General features: G+C 36.4%; 1 protein-coding gene across 1 annotated transcript; it reads right to left on the bottom strand.

The window, feature by feature from the left end:
• Positions 1 to 7,664: 7,664 nt before the first annotated feature.
• LOC132547630 (chitin deacetylase 8-like) lies at positions 7,665 to 17,490 on the bottom strand. Its single transcript, XM_060211416.1, has 6 exons — positions 17,100 to 17,490; positions 15,996 to 16,088; positions 15,613 to 15,762; positions 12,500 to 12,614; positions 8,911 to 9,034; positions 7,665 to 7,760 (listed from the first exon to the last, which is right to left on the bottom strand). The coding sequence occupies exons 1-6, from the start codon at positions 17,488 to 17,490 to the stop codon at positions 7,665 to 7,667; spliced, it is 969 nt and encodes a 322-aa protein (XP_060067399.1).
• Between the last annotated feature and the right edge of the window lie 385 nt (positions 17,491 to 17,875).

Raw genomic sequence — 17,875 nt, 5'->3', positions numbered from 1 at the left:
TATTCCAAAACTGCCAATTTATTTTTGGAAAGTTAAAGTCTCCCATTATCATGATATGTGAGTAACCTTTGTTTTTCGTGGTTGCGCTATTTAGAAGATCTAGAAGTAATCCCGCGTTGTCTTTATCGCTAGTTGGACTCCGGTATACGCATCCAACTAAAAGATAATCCGATTCCGTGAGCTTTACCTTTACCCATATACTTTCTTTAAATTTTTCTTTGAATTTAACTTCCACTACTGCATGTTCCTTGCGTATTGACCCCCCCCCCCCCAAAAAAAAAAAAAAAAACCCACGACATCACCGTCGAATAGTAAACTTAGGTCATCTAGTAACGATAGGCCACTTGTAGACACCAATCGAACAGTTGCGACAAAGTCAACAAATACCACTAGAAACAATGTATCAACAGTGAAATCAAGTCAAGGCGCCAAAGAGGACAATGTTTATTGGCGTTCACCGTAAACAAACAGCGCGTTACTATTTAAGTGGAATCGGATCCGAGAGTACCAAAAATCGTATTCTCAAATTCATTCAAAACAAAGGAGTAAAAGTTACTGACTTCAGAATGTTCGAACAGCGTAACGGTTCCTTTACGGCAAAAGTTAATGTTTCCGCAGCTCATGCTTACAGTCTGGGTTTCTGGCCCAATAGTGTTTCTTGCAGACCTTGGCTCAGCAGCAAAGAATGGCAAGATAAGCTGGACGAGCATAAAAATTCCGATCGCGATTCGTCTTGGAAATCACGTAATGACTTCAGTACAAACCCGAACACAGACGATTACGGATGGCGTTATGACAATAAAGACTATTACAGCAATTACGACCGCGATTCTGAAAATCACTGGCGTTGCAACGACCGCCTTACGAACTGTGTTATTTTTTTTACTTAATGGCCTTCTCCATACTCACATGGAATGTTCGAGGAGCGTTCTCATCAGTAAAAGGTTTGTTTGCGCTATTAAAGCAATCGAACTGTGACATCGCCGTTATAACCGAACATAAACTGAGTCATAAATCACTAACTTTCTTTGACACGATAAACTCTGATTATTACGCAATCAACGCAAATACTGTCGAATGTTCTAGTGATTGTACTGGTGTCTCGTTCTTGGTGAAAAAGTCGTTACGGTATAGCATTCGCTCCTTAGAAGAAATAGCTAACAATCGTATCGCTGCCATCAAAATGACAACGGTTTCCGAACAATCCGTTTACATTTTTGAAGTTTACATGCACAGTGACAATGACGTTAAAGAGTATAAAGACACTATGCAGTATCTATGTGACATACTTACCTTCTACTCACTAAGAGGAAAAGTTGTAATAGCCGGTGATTTTAACGCACGTATATTAGAAGATCCCCAGTATTACGCGGCGAAGCAGAAAGCCAGTGCGTCAAACGACCTTATAAACGAGTTGAACTTGTGTATGGTAAATACACTGCCAATTTGCAAAGGGCCGAAGTATACATTTAGACCTTAAGAAACTACTTTAGATTATATTCTTGTTGATGAAACTACACTAAGCAACATATCCTATAGTATTATCACAGACAGCGCCGATATCGAGATCGTTTGATTTCAGCGAGCTAGAAAGTGCTCATAATACAGCTCTAATGTACCGACAAGTGTGGATCTATGAAAACAGACCCCGTGGGCTACAATGTAATTCATATAAGAACTATAAAAACGCAAAGAACGTCTTTCGGAACCTGTATAGAGAAACCCACGATAGATATTTGGATCAAGTTAATAGTGAGTTAGACGAGGCAGCGGATGTGGATGCTAGATTATTCTAGAGAATTGTGCGGAAGCGCAAAAACAAAACATCCGATGCCTGCACGGAACTAGTCTTCGAGGCAACACTCGCTCGTGACCCCCAAAGCATAGTCGAAAGGTTCGCGGATTTTTACGAAAAGTTATATGCAGATAACACGATTATTGATGACTGTAATTTGCAATTAGTAAGAAAAGAAGATCTTGATAGCAGGTTCACTTTTGAAGAAATCGTATCAGCCATAGGGCAGATGAAACTTGGAAAAGCTCCTGGAGCGGATATGATATCAAACGAACACGTTCGCTTTGGAGGTAAAGCCCTCATCGAAGTTATCCAAAAACTAATGAACTCCATCCGAACCACAGGATGTATTTCAAAAACGTGGAAACGAGGAATCATTATTCCAATTCATAAAGGAGGCTTTAAGAAAAAGAATGATCCGAACAACTATAGACCGATATCCTTACTACCGGTACTCTACAAACTCATGGAAAGAGTGATTTGTAAACGCGTATCGCGCTGGCTTCATGACTCCCACGTGAAATTTCCTTCTCATCAACAACAAGGTTTTCAGAAAGGTTTAAGCTGTATAACTACATCACTCAGTCTTCGTGAATGTATATGTGAAAACATAGAACAGAATAGCAAAGTCTATGTGGCATTCTTAGATAACTATAAGGCCTTTATCACGGTTCAACACAACAGTATGTTCAACAAACTTTACAAGATTGGAGTCACTGGAAACTTATACAGAATATTGCGCAACGCATATCAGGACAAATCCAGGCGGTAGTTCATAATCGTGCCCAATCTCGTTGGTTCCAGAGGTCAGTTAGGCAAGGTGTAATCATCTCCACGGTTCTATACTTGCTACATATTAACGATATGCTCATTGAAATGGAGACTACTAACGTTGGTGTAAAAGTCCAATCCATTGAATGTGGTAATCCATGCTTAGCTGATGACCTTGCCCTTGTTACTACTAGCCCTAGGGCCCTACAAACTCTGCTACACGTCGCACAAAGGTATGCTGTAAAATGGAAATTTCAGTTTAATGCATCGAAATGCAACATACTTACTTAAGGAGGTACACTTAGGAGTACTTCTCTCTTCCGACCTGAAAAACGCCGACCCCGTTGACAACGCTTGTAAGAAAGGCCGTAACGTGTTGCACTCAATCACGCGCATGGGAACCGACTGTGCTTACACGAAACCACTTACTCTTGTTAGCATCTACAAGAAAGTTATACTTCCGTCGATGTTATACGGATGCGAATTATGGAATAACTTAACTAAATGCGATATCCGAACGCTAGAGACGTTTCAGCATTATGCAGTAAAACTTATGCTTAATCAAAGGACATCCACTCGATCGGATATGTGCGAAAGTATAGTTGGACTTCACTTGATTCGGTGCGAAATCGAGAAAAGAAAACTGTACTTTTTACGTTGTATTGTTGATTGTGCACCAAACAGCATTCCAAAAAGAATTTTCATTCGTAGACTTCTCAGATATACAGATGGACCGATATCAAAGCAAATGGGGTATATCCCTGATATTCTGGCATTATTAACCAAATATGAATTATTAGAATGGATACAGGGTTATATCCAATGTGCAGAATTCCCATCAAAGACTCAATGGAAACTTTTAGTAAAAGGAGCTATTCAAATACGTGAAGATCGCTTATTGATCGAGAGAATGAACAGTGATGATGATTTCGTTCGATTTAGATCTGTCCACTCTACCTATAATGAGCCGTATGTCATGCTCAAAACATCGGATATCGACAAAAGAACAGTTCTATTTATTTGCAAAATGTTAACATGTGTACCTGTAGAACAGCGCAATATATGTAAGCTGTGTACAAAACCGTTTCATGACATCATAAGACATTTTGTTACAGACTGTACCAGCACATTTATTTTGAGAGATACCTTCTTCACTAAACTAGTTGATTATTATGGTGTACAGCCATATTTGATAATATCAAGCCTTTCATCAGAAAGCCTGCTCCAGACAATATTCAAAGGGAAAATTTCAGAATTTGAATTTGACAGTGATTCTGTTACTGAGGAATTTACAAATGACTGTGCGTATCTATTGCATAAAACAGCGAAATGTATTTCCATGAACCGTGAAACATATTTTGAGCCCAGAAAACTGGTCACCATGAAGTGATTCTTAATCGAAATGTGCGCTTAGCGCTCAGGTTCTTCAGGTAAGTATGTCCATTTCACTCTAAACTTTTTTTTTTCAATTTTTGTACTCTCAGCTTTGATGAATAAAGAATGATGATGATGATGATGATGATGATGATGATGATGATGATGATGATGCTGGTCACTGATAGTGATCTTTGCATCCTAATTTTTTTCTCCGGGTAAAAATTTCTCCCTTCATAAGAGTATAGCATTTCCCTGTTCTCCTTTCAGACTTCCAGTGTCATCTTTTAGCTTTATCGATGATCCGTTGAATAAATCCATTTCAGTTTTTGTTACGATATTGGAAAGCATCACAGTAATTTCCTCTATTTTTTCTCTGTCGTTTTAACAAAAATGCTACTGCTTCTCATCCCTGGCATACCCATAGCTCAAAAGCTATCAATGTGAATATATACAAGTCCTGTACATGTGTACATATACGCGTAAGCGTGTCGTTAACAGTTGTCACACGATAAGGTCTTAATCCATTGTTTGTTTCACTTTTTTTTTTAAATCACTTTTCCGCGCATCAATAAAAACCATCTTGCATAATTTCGATCCAAAGTACATAAACCAAACACTGTCCAGAAATCAAGGTTGTTGAGACCTCAAAAGTTAAATCAAAAAGTATTTCCCGAAAAAAAAAGTTGACGTATCGGGTCCGTGTGACCTTGTCCTTTCAAGACCAAAACTATTTTTATAAATCAATTTCTATATTGTTTCATTTGGAAAACCAATTTCATAGTGTGTTGCTGTTCCTTTATTCAATTAAATAAGATATTTTTGCAGTTTATTCTAGATTTTAAATAATTTGAAGTGAAATGAGTTTTTTTATTATTAAAATGTAACAATATGGTTGTGGGATAATGAAAAGACTTAACAGTCACAAACGTTGAAAATTTGTCAAATATTTTACAATGTTTTGAAAATATAACATTCTGTGTTGACAGAGAAAAGTTTAGGAATAATTTTCTTGAATTAAAAGGAGGTACTGTAGTATACCCTGCACAAATATTCGTTACCAAAATAACTTTACACGAGTTTGCATTACCGCATTTTGTTGTAAATTTTAGCCAAGTTATGCCCCTTTAATTGTTATATGAGCATTGTGATTAAGCAGCATCAAAGGCATTAAAACATTTTTTGGAAACAGATGGGTACTTGTGGTAAAATAAAATGTTATAAGATCTCTAAACTTTGGATACTATAATAATGAATTTATTATGCACAAACAGGGTATTATTACCTGCATTCCAAAAGGGAACAAACCTATATATTTCATTAAAAACTGGCGACTGATATCACTTTTAAATATTGCTTATAAAATAGCATTTGGGGATATAGCTTTAAAAATGAATTTATTATGCAAATTTTAACAGGGTATTATCTCCCTAAATACTAAATCGGAGAACTACTCCCTTAGGCGTATCCAATCCCCATTATTTTCACCACCTGAAAAAAAAATCGTTGATTAAAACAAATCTAGATATCTATCTTAATCCTTTTAAAGTGGCAGATTTTTAAACATGTAAGTAGATTCATTTTGAAAATTCAAGATTTATCCGATGTTTTGTTATCGAAATATAATATTGATTATTTCTTAATTTCCCGGTATGGGTTTTGGGACTGGGGCCAGGTACAGCGAACACAGTTTCACCCCATCCTTTGTTTCATTCTGTGAGTACAAATGTCAAAGAGTTACTGCCCTTTGATCGTTGAAAGCACTGAAAACGACATTGATGAATCTCACGTGATCGTCAAGTTAAACCCAACCTGAAAAGATCAACGTATTTGCCAATAAAAAAAACTGGAAAAGAAAGAATAAAAATCGAAATCGATATTAGCGCTTTACTACTGCAACTGAAAAATGATAAACCATTAACGTATTTTGGACACTCACGGGATGACCACATATCGACAGGCAACCTCAAACACTCCGATCTGAAATCCTCATCCGAATCTATATATAGCCACGGTGACTTAGAAGTTCTGGACCAAATGTGTGGGGACAAACTGTCAAAGTTGTTTTGTAGAATGACAATTCATGAATGATTTATGTTAAAGTTTAGTGCTGTTAATAACTGATTGTGAATATACACCGTTTTGTTACGGCATCATATGTGTACTGTGCATTTTATCCGTAGTTGTATCAAAATATTACAATATACTAAAACCAACTTACTAGATGATATGCAATCCCCTTATTTAACAGTAAGCACTCCATCCCCAAACTCCTCTACACTCCGTGTCACTTCTAGTCAGTCCGTATAATATTAAAGTACAGAAACATAAAATGCTCTTTCTGTATAGCTCACTAACCCGGCTTTACCCCTACTAAGATTCACATATCATCTTCTCTACCAGCAATGATGAAATTTCTAACAATAAAAGTCATATCTTCATAAAAAAAATTCCAAATGGCCACAACAACATTCAAACTGTCAAGATGTACTTGTGTGTGAAGTCCAAGAATGTCCATACCAGAAACTGATCTTAATAAAATGGAATTGGGGTAATATCATCTCAAATCGCAAATCAAAGATGTTTACAAGAGTAAAAACAATATGGTGTCTGATCAATTTTATCTACAGTTTAGTCGATGTGATAAAAGTTTATATAACAACGATATTTATTTAAGCCCTCTCCCAAAACAAAATACATTTACAGCATTTAACAAACAATGAGCTCGTGAATCTAAGCTTATGATAAAAACATACCGGAGTGTTACTTTGATCTCCGAACTAAGAAAACAAAGTTGACTTATTGTAATCGAAAATCTGTTGCTAGATTTTAATGAAATTGTGCACAATTCTCTGCTGCTCATAAATAGGTATATCAAATTAAAAAAGGTAAGCATTTTTACAAGGGTTTCCGTACGAGTTTTCGGTGCAACGTCATGTCTCGGTCTTGTAAATCTAGAGGTAAAATACTACAACAGGCTGCCTCGTAAGTATCATGTTTCGGTCTTATATCTCTTTAATTGTAGTTGATTTTTCATTATCAATAACATGAAATAAAAAATAGTTTTATTATCAATCACAAAAATCAAAACGTACTAAGATTCGATTCTTTCCTGTATATTCAAGAGCATTTCTGATCTCCCAGAGTTACTTCCCTTACTTTCTAACTAAGGCAGTGTAAAAATTCTGTCAGTGTCTCAACATTAAGCTTTTTTACTGACAATCGACATTTATCAATAAAGATATCTACACGTAGATCAGAAATACGACACAGGTTTTTTTGATATCTTTAAAACTTGTGTTTGGATTATATCTGGAAAATCTTCCTCATATGACCTGTAAGATGAAAATGCACTAGTATTTAATCAAATTATATGACCGCATTTAAAAAGGAATTGTCATTTATTAATTCGTTTCTATGCAAGATAAAAATTATACTTTCTGCACCTCATTAGATATCAAGACCAGAAGATAGTGTCGCATGTATATCCCAGAAACATTCTGAAAAATTGAAACTTCATTTCAACTTGACAGCATTCTAACATGCACTGTTAAGTTTAAGGCAAATTTTTCTTCACATAAAAGACGTTACCCAAACACGATATATTAACCCTAAAATCAACCGTATTAAATGTGTTTAAAAAGTCATAAGTTGTCCGGCACTGGGATTGGAATCCGTAGTTACAAGCACGCGAGATACCAACACTGTCGGCTTTAGATCGAGATCAACAAGTCCAGGGAGGGAACTCCAGGATGTGATCCAGCGAGGTCGGCTGTTTTACCCATTGTATTGCCTGTATCTGGGATACCAGCCACACATCCTGTTGGGAAAGCACTTTTGGTGAATAAGGGTAGATGTTACTTTACTATAAGGTTTGTCCCTCCTTTGGAAAGCAGTATACTATAATGAATTAGGTCAAACACATCGGTTAAATTTTTTTGTCACAGTAATTTATATTATATATCAGATCTGAATTAGTTCTATACCGTTATAGTGTTACTCTTTAACAAATAAAATTTATCATACAGGTACAATATCAACTGATTATATGGTTGCCTTATTATTTGTATAAATCATGTGTGACGTCAAATCTAGACATTGTAATGACATGTGACACACACACACACACACACACACACACACACACACACACACACACACTCTCTCTCTCTCTCTCTCACACTCTCTCTCTCTCTCTCTCTCTCTCTCTCTCACACACACACACACACACACACACACACACACACACACAGACACCCCACACACACACACAGAGACACACACACACATAGACACAGACACAACCACACACACATACTCACACACACACAGACCCACACATTCACGCACACAAACACTCTCTCTCTCGTTCACACAGACACACAGACACCCCCAACACAGACTCACACACACATAGACACACAAACAAACACAACCACACACACAGACTCACACACACACTATCACACACACACATCTCTCTCTCTCTCTCTCTCTCTCTCTCTCTCTCTCTCACACACACACACACACACACACACTCTCTCTCACACATCTCTCTCTCTCTCTCTCTCCTCTCTCTCTCTCTCTCTCACACACACACACACACACACACACACACACACACACACACACACACACACACACACCCTCACAGACAGACCCATGCATACTGAGACTATTAATGTGATCCCTTTTAAGACATCTTGATAGCGAGCACAGTGAGTGCATTATGGTTTTGTATGGAAATTTTGGCCAATCAGTTCGTTATAAAAGTGTCTTGACTCAAAAATTACATCATCAATCATTCGATGTGGCCATAAAAACATACTTTCAGTTTTACAAAAGTCAAATTTACATTAATCATTTGAAACCCCTATCGCCAAAACACATATTGTCGCAGTTGACAATTGAAAATTTTTTCTTGAGTACACATTTCAGGGTGAGAATCAAGGGAAACACATATCACTTACTCGATGTGTTGTGATGTTGGTGAGGAAATTAATCAGCCCCGCCCTCTTGTAATCAGTAAGCATCCATGCAGGGGAGATAACTACAGTATATGGTGCTCTGTCTCCGAGGTAATGATCCAGAAATCTGATAAAACAAACGAGGTATTCATTATGCAGCACTTGTCCGCTAAAGGCCGACAGATCGTAATAATGGATGCAAAAACCGTCAACAATTACTAAATAAATCAGGTATGCAGATCCTGAAGACCAATCGCACTGCGCTTGCGCGGATTTCTTGCTCAAGGTCAACGATTCTTTTACTATAGAATATATTGCGGAGTTTCAGAAAATACAAATAAGCAGTTTTCTAAGTAAAAAATATTTAAAATATATGCCACTGACAAACAACTTTTTCATTACAAATATATCAAAACATAAAATTTTGGGACGAAAATCAGTTGCTTCAGTTGTTATTTGAAACTTACACATGAATCTCCCTCATTGTCCTACGAAAATTTTAACAAAATGATCATTTCACAACTGCAATGTTCAATAAAAGAATTATTATGGTCAAATCGCAAAATGTATGTCTATGACTACCAACTACAGTAAATGTTCAACATATCTATATATAACTTTAACAATTATAGACTGAAAATTAGGTGAGTTATTTTTAAGTGAAAATTTAAGCTCGTGGTTCTCTGTACAGGTAAACACACCTTATATGATTTTTATCGATGAACCATTAAGATGGACCTATGTTTGGTTTACATATGTAAGGTAATGATATATATATATTATAATATATTATCAACTTCATATATATAAGCTAATAAGATATGAATGACATTTCCACATGTCGGCAAAATTAATACCAAAATATTGTTTACTGTGTGTTTACATAAACAGTCTTGAATTTGTTTATCTAAACGCATTGGTTTATTTACTTTTTCTCTTTCTTCATTTTGTGATAAATTTTCTTGATTTTAATGCTAAGACCTATCATTTAGTTTTAATTTTCAATGAGAATTAGACGACATTGATGTTAATGACGTTGGCCTGAGGTTCACAGAATATTCCTAATTGCACTACAATACGATTGTTATCGTATAAAATAGCAGGATGATACAACTGATATTATAATTAACGTATGTTAAATGTCGTAAGACAGATAACCTTATCGCATTCAAAGATGACGCCTTCAGCAAGTGTTTAACATCGTCAATAAATTATGAATAATAGTACGGAACCTGGAGTAGGACAATAGTTACTAAACATTTTATTTCGTTCTGATATCACCCAAAAATTAAAAACTGCCCTTGTTGCTAAGCTTTATAATACGTAGTTCTTGATCAAGCGTAGGCGAAAAATACTAAGTAAAACCTAATTTGCATATGCAGTTAAATCTTGACATAGTGACGGTTTAATGTCCCCTTAAAGACCAGCTCCACGGCCTGACGCATTCCCCATTACGCATTGGCCAATTCAGCAACGCACAAACTTCTGTTCTGCTAACCACCCGCGTTTCTGGAACTTTCGTTATGATTTGACTTTTACAAACAAATAAGACACAATTTTACTAAAGGGGGAATGCCATGCGATATCCGAATGATGTATGCACTCCATCGTGCATTTTGTAAAATATCATTTTAGAAAGTTATAATTACGTTCGCAGTTCGTTGACTCCTCAATATCGTCAATGGTTGCTCTTGATTGTTACTTTCATCATAAAATCAATTTTACTATCATAATTATTTAATTATTAGCGTGCAGTCTGCAGATTGTTTTCTGGTTGTTGTGAGTGTCGAGACATCTTATGAGTACATACATCAGTTCTTAGCTTTAAGACTATCAGCAACAGCATTTTGTTTATGTTTCTGTCTCCTAATCACGAGATAATATGGGAATTTTGAATGGGAAATGAAAACGTCAATGAGGTTCAAGCACGTGCAAATGATACGCTTAAAGTTTAAGATATGTGGAATACGGTCGAAGGATTCAGGACCCAAGATCATTGGTTTTTCGAGCCAAGACTGATACAGGCCATCTGTCTTCAGTAGAGTCATATTGTTAGTACAAGTATTTCGTCAGCAACTAGCATTCAAAGTATCGTGGAAGTTATTCAAGGTTCTAAGAACATTGAAAAGAATTGTAATACTATCACGTTACATGGAAAACGCTTCTCAGTGTCAACCTTGACCTCTGACGCGTTCCTCGATGAAACACAAATTCATTTCTTTCTTAGTTGGTTTGGAAAATGGGAACACGTGGAAAAAACTAATCATTCTTTAGAACGTTCAAAAAAGTTATGCTGCGCAACCAAAGTTAATTTGAAAGCCAGAAATATTTATCTTAAGTCATTATATGTTTTGACGTTTGATGTTGATAAGGTTTGAAAGAGGGGATGCTGGTTTGTCTAACTTGGATAACGGATAGACAGTGGATGAGAGAAGGCAATGTTTGTATAAGAAGGTACACTAATTCACCAGTAAACATTTGTTCAAAGATAAATTGTTGGCCAATCGAAAAAAATCCAGATTATGTTCGATTATTTAATTCGACTGATTGTCAGTGCATGAAGATACATTTATTGATAAAAATGAGTGTTTACCCCGAGATTGATGACGAATTTAGTATCCATGCATTATTTGTAGCTAACAAAGTCTCTCTAAAGGGAAGTCTGCTGGTATTGACTTAATGTGTATTTTATTGCATATAGCGAATTATTTTATTTTTTGTTTATATTTTGTTTTTATTTCTTATTTCTTAATTTCATTGTTTTATTGAAACTGTTTAATACTAATTTTATCGTAGGATATTTTCCCAGAGCAAAAACACACAAGCGCATAACAATGCATCATCAGTGCATCATCTTCTTCATCATCATCGTCGTCGTCGTCCTCCTCATCATCATCATTTTAATATTATATACTATTATATAACAACACCATCTCCCATCATCATGATCATCTAATCATCATGATAATCTACCATCAACCATAATTGTCATCATATGTATATAAATATACATTATCATCATCGTCCTCCTCCTCATCATCATCATCATACATTTAAACTGACACCACCTCCTTCATCCTTCATCCTTATCATACATACGTTATCAACCATATAAAAAGACATCATTATCATTATCATATTCATATATAAATAAAAGTCCTCCTCCTCCTCCTCCTCCTCCTCCTCCTCCTCCTCCTATAGACAGACCCTCGTCAGCCTTGTTATCACATTGACAATGGCAATACATGTACGTCATGGATTGAACAAAATTACTGCCCCGTTTGATTTTGTCCTTCATATTTTACTTTAAAACTTTTTAAAATGCTACTTTTCCGAGTTATGAGACAAAAATGTATTTGTTTTCATTTTATATCATATGGCATTTTATAAAACTCATCTCGAAAAGCCTCACAAAAATCAAATCCTCCCTTGTTTCATATCATCTTACCCATCCAAGATCCTATAATGTAATTCTGGTTATACTTCAGCTTTCGTACAATAACATATACGTAATATTAAATGGATGATGAAAATGTTTAGACTGATCATCATCGCCATAACATCCCCCCCCCCCCCCCGCCCTCCTACTTACGCTTCGTAAATGATGTCAAATGCTTCAGCTTCTGTTTTGACATTCTCGCAAGAGTCCGGTACAGCACATTCCACACCTTTATATCTGTAGGCAGCCAGCATCACCTGCCAGCGACCTGAAATGGAATTACCGTTAATAAACTTTGTCATTGTTCGACACGGTCAGCTCCAGCAAGCTTCTATTGAACAAGCATTCTCATTGGCCAATATTTGTATGTAATCACCACATTACATAGAAAACCAACGTAGTTTGTAACATTGTGATTGATTGGCCAATGCGGCGGTGAAAGAAATAATCAAACTATAACAGTCTTTGCGATTTGTTAAGAGTAATCCTTAAGGACGTACTCATCTGTTAGAACTAAAACAATCCAATATTAAACTTTTCTGGTAATGACGCTTTAAAAGGTTTGATTTTTGAAAATAGATTACAATCAAAAAGTCAATATATTGATGCACTACTGTTTCCGGTACAGGCCTCAGAATGTGTGCAACAGGAAATAATTCATTACCATATATTATCCTTACTTTTTTCTGAATAACAGACATTCTCTGCTATTTTCGCGTCAATCTTTTTTTAAATAAATTTTTCGTCTTTCATTACAATCGTCTTTCATTACAAAGTAAGGGTATGATACTTGGATACTTGGATATTGAAGAATGTGAAAATACTAGATTTTCATTTAATTAAACGAGCTTTAAACTACATTGCAACCATACAATAAAAATGTTCCAAAGTTATATAAACCTTTAGCCTTCTAGTATTAATTTTTTTTCAAGACTTTAAGTTTTGCTAGAGACATTTTAGAGGATACTTTTCATGATTGAAAAAGAGGTCGTCTCTCGGCTTTACTTTTTGCAAATTTCACCCAAATAGTCAGTTTTCCCAAGATCAAGAAACCAGCTGAAATATTTCTTTTTCAGGTCTACAAAATCTGAAAATGTTGTCACTACGTCGGAATTTACAAACTTGAAATCTGTAATTTGTGGTGATAATTCATGCAAAAAGTTCTGATGCAGAGCTGGAAAGCCCTGTCCACACAAGTAACGATATCATACATTAGTTGTAGACAGATACTTACCAGGAAATGCCCTGTCCACACTCGTAACGATATCATACATTAGTTGTAGACAGATACTAACCAGGAAATACCCTGTCCACACAAGTACCGATATCATACATAAGTTGTAGACAGATACTTACCAGGAAATGCCCTGTCCACACTCGTAACGATATCATACATTAGTTGTAGACAGATACTAACCAGGAAATGCCCTGTCCACACTCGTAAGGATGATTAGTTGTAGACAGATACTACACCGGAAATGCCCTGTCCACAATCGTAACGATATCATATATAAGTTGTAGACAGATACTAACTGGGAAATGCCCTGTCCACACTCGTAACGATATCATATATAAGTTGTAGACAGATACTAACTGGGAAATGCCCTGTCCACACTCGTAACGATATCATACATTAGTTGTAGACAGATACTAACCCGGAAATGCCCTGTCCACACTCGTAACGATATCATACATTAGTTGTAGACAGATACTTACCCAGAAATGCCCTGTACACACTCGTAACGATATCATGCATTAGTTGTAGACAGATACTAACCCGGAAATGCCCTGTCCACACTCGTAAGTCCGATTAGTTGTAGTCTGATACTTACCAGTAAATGCCCTGTCCACACTCGTAACGATATCATGCATTAGTTGTAGACAGATACTAACCCGGAAATGCCCTGTCCACACTCGTAAGGATGATTAGTTGTAGACAGATACTACACCGGAAATGCCCTGTCCACAATCGTAACGATATCATACATAAGTTGTAGACAGATACTAACTAGGAAATGCCCTGTCCACACTCGTAACGATATCATACATTAGTTGTAGACAGATACTAACCCGGAAATGCCCTGTCCACACTCGTAACGATATCATACATTAGTTGTAGACAGATACTAACCAGGAAATGCCCTGTCCACACTCGTAAGGATGATTAGTTGTAGACAGATACTACACCGGAAATGCCCTGTCCACACTCGTAACGATATCATACATTAGTTGTAGACAGATACTAACCAGGAAATGCCCTGTCCACACTCGTAAGGATGATTAGTTGTAGACAGATACTACACCGGAAATGCCCTGTCCACAATCGTAACGATATCATATATAAGTTGTAGACAGATACTAACTGGGAAATGCCCTGTCCACACTCGTAACGATATCATACATAAGTTGTAGACAGATACTAACTAGGAAATGCCCTGTCCACACAAGTACCGATATCATACATAAGTTATAGACAGATACTAAACCGGAAATGCCCTGTCCACACTCGTAAGGATGATTAGTTGTAGACAGATACTTACCCGGAAATGCCCTGTCCACACTCGTAACGATATCATACATTAGTTGTAGACAGATACTAACCCGGAAATGCCCTGTCCACACTCGTAAGGATGATTAGTTGTAGACAGATACTAACCCGGAAATGTCCTGTCCACACTCGTAACGATATCATACATTAGATGTAGAAAGATACTAACCAGGAAATGCCCTGTCCACACTCGTAACGATATCATACATTAGTTGTAGACAGATACTTACCCGGAAATGCCCTGTCCACACTCGTAACGATATCATACATTAGTTGTAGACAGATACTGACCCGGAAATGGCCTGTCCACACTCGTAACGAAATTATACATTAGATGTAGACAGAAACTGACCCGGAAATGGCCTGTCCACACTCGTAACGAAATTATACATTAGATGTAGACAGAAACTAACCCGGAAATGCCCTGTCCACACTCATAACGATATTATATATAAGTTGTAGACAGATACTTACCCGGAAATGCCCTGTCCATACTCATAACGATATTATACATAAGTTGTAGACAGATACTAAACCGGAAATGCCCTGTCCACACTCGTACCGATATCATACATTAGTTGTAGACAGATACTGACCCGGAAATGCCCTGTCCACACTCGTAACGATATCATACATTAGATGGAGACAGATACTGACCCGGAAAAGCCCTGTCCACACTCGTAACGAAATTATACATTAGTTGTAGACAGAAACTAACCCGGAAATGGCCTGTCCACACTCGTACCGATATCGCACTTAAACATTCCGTAATCATAGTCGTACGTAAATGGCCATTTCAACGTTCCTGGAGAGACAAACTCTGACGTCACACAGCTTGAGTCGTACATCATATCGTTCGTCTGTATTCCTGGGAAGTAAACACTGATGACGTTATTTCACTTTACTACAATATTGAACACAAACTTTTCTGACTGTTGGTGAAGAGAGTTCGATACTATCAATATATGTTATCAAGTGAGAAATTGGGTCACTAAGATTTTGAAATTACTTTTCTTCAATAATGGATATTGACTAATGTAAACAACAGAGGGAAATACATTATTTGGTGTACATGTAATGCCTGTGCTTTTTTCATCTTACCGATATATTCATTTGTCCCGCCGAAAGAGAGGTGAGGCGCTCGCACACCATAGGATGAAGGAATACCGTCTCTACCAAGTCTTGTCTTCATGTCTGTGAAAAAACAAATATACAGCTGCATTAAATGAGATAGAAAGGTCATATAATTACATCCTTTCATAGAGATTGTATACATCTAATATATACCCGGGATTTTATCTCCTCACACGGGGAATCACATTATGAGGCCAATACATTTTAGGACTACTGTAACAAAGGCCGACAACCGATATTTTTAACGAAAGCGACTACAACCCGGACGTACGTTTCCTTGTACAGAATGGTAAGTGGATATCAATATTTAAACCATTACGATGGGTTGGTCAACATTTCAATAATACATAAGGAACGAGTCCTTCCTTTTGCATGACGCCTACACTAGTAATACCATTAGCAAGGTATTAAGCGCGTTACCGCACAAAAAAACCAAAAAAACAAAAACAAAAACAAGAAAAAAACAAAAAAAAAAAAAAAAAAAACAAAAAAACAAACAAAAAAAAAAAAAAAAAAAACAAAAAAAAAAAAAAAAAAAAAAAAAAAAAAAAAAAAAAAAAAAAACAAAAAAAAAAAAAAAACCAAAACAAACAACACAAAAAAAACCAGATTCCCCAAAATAAATCCACATCATACTTCAATGCAGGTAAAGAAAATAAATAACAATGTTTATATTTACATTAGCTTATTACGAATTTGTATAAAGATTTGAAAAAAATTTCTGATACACATCGTTACAACAGTACCAGTTCAATTGGTCTTCCTTATTTTACCGGATCTGACGTACCTTTGCAAAATATATGTATCATATTTACACCTACATGTCTTATATTATATCATATTTATGAAAAATTGGAATGTAAGTAAAAGTCGCGCATTTACATACAATAAAAGTAACCGCAAGTCCATATACTGAAGCGCAAGCCGAAGCGCCAGGCGCAAATATGGAGGAATATAAATATAAGTGTTTCCACCTTTATCTATATCCTGCTTCACGCATGAGTAAACATCACGACCGAAATCTCTTTCGTTACAAAAAGGATTTACAAAAGACATTTTCGAAAGACTTACATTTGATCATGTGTATCCAATCAGCAGAGGAGTTGGGCGGCGTTCCATTTATTGACTGTATCCCTATCTCGTGCCCTTGACTCGCATAGTTGGTCACAATGCTGTAGTCGGTTCCACTGTCATCTATGTAAAAAGAAACCCGTATAGAACAATTGTTTGGATTCCGAAAGTTTAGCAACGAATCATATAAAGGCTTTATAACGGAACTGATATTATTTTCTAACGTTATGGTCACGATTTGAGGCGTTTGGAACGGAGAGAGGTATCCCGGAATGCTCCTGTCTGAGAAACAGCGACATGCAGGAAGTACGCATGCGCTGTCGTCACACGACATTTTGGCATGAACACAGCTGGCAGCTATACATATTGTGTAAACATATGTGAAATGCATATCTAGTTGTCGTTCCGGTCAACGAAAACTACCAAACCTGTATTTTGTTCGACAGCAAGTAACGCTGTGGAATCTAATCTTATCAGGATCAAGGAGAGGTTACCAGGCTATTGGGAACAGGTGGAATAGGTAATAGACGAGATAAAGACAGAGAATACTCAACTTCACTTATTGGTTGTCTTAAGGAATTAAGTTTTAAAATAGATATATATTCCTTTGACATATAAGGATTTTTAAAGAACAAAAAAATAAATATTGCAAGCAAGAAGAGTCAATGTAAAGCAATATATCGACAACAGAGTCAATTGTTTTTTTTATTGTTGCTTTTCACCCTATTACATGTAACAGCTAGGGTCATTTAAGGATGTGCCAGGTTCCCGGAAGA

The sequence above is a fragment of the Ylistrum balloti genome, unplaced genomic scaffold, assembly GCF_031769215.1.
Source record: "Ylistrum balloti isolate Yb309-2 unplaced genomic scaffold, AGI_CSIRO_Ybal_v1 Utg369614, whole genome shotgun sequence".
Taxonomy (NCBI): Eukaryota; Metazoa; Mollusca; class Bivalvia; order Pectinida; family Pectinidae; genus Ylistrum; species Ylistrum balloti.
The sequence above is the reverse complement of the archived record's forward strand: the minus strand, read 5'-3'. Positions and strand labels throughout refer to the sequence as shown.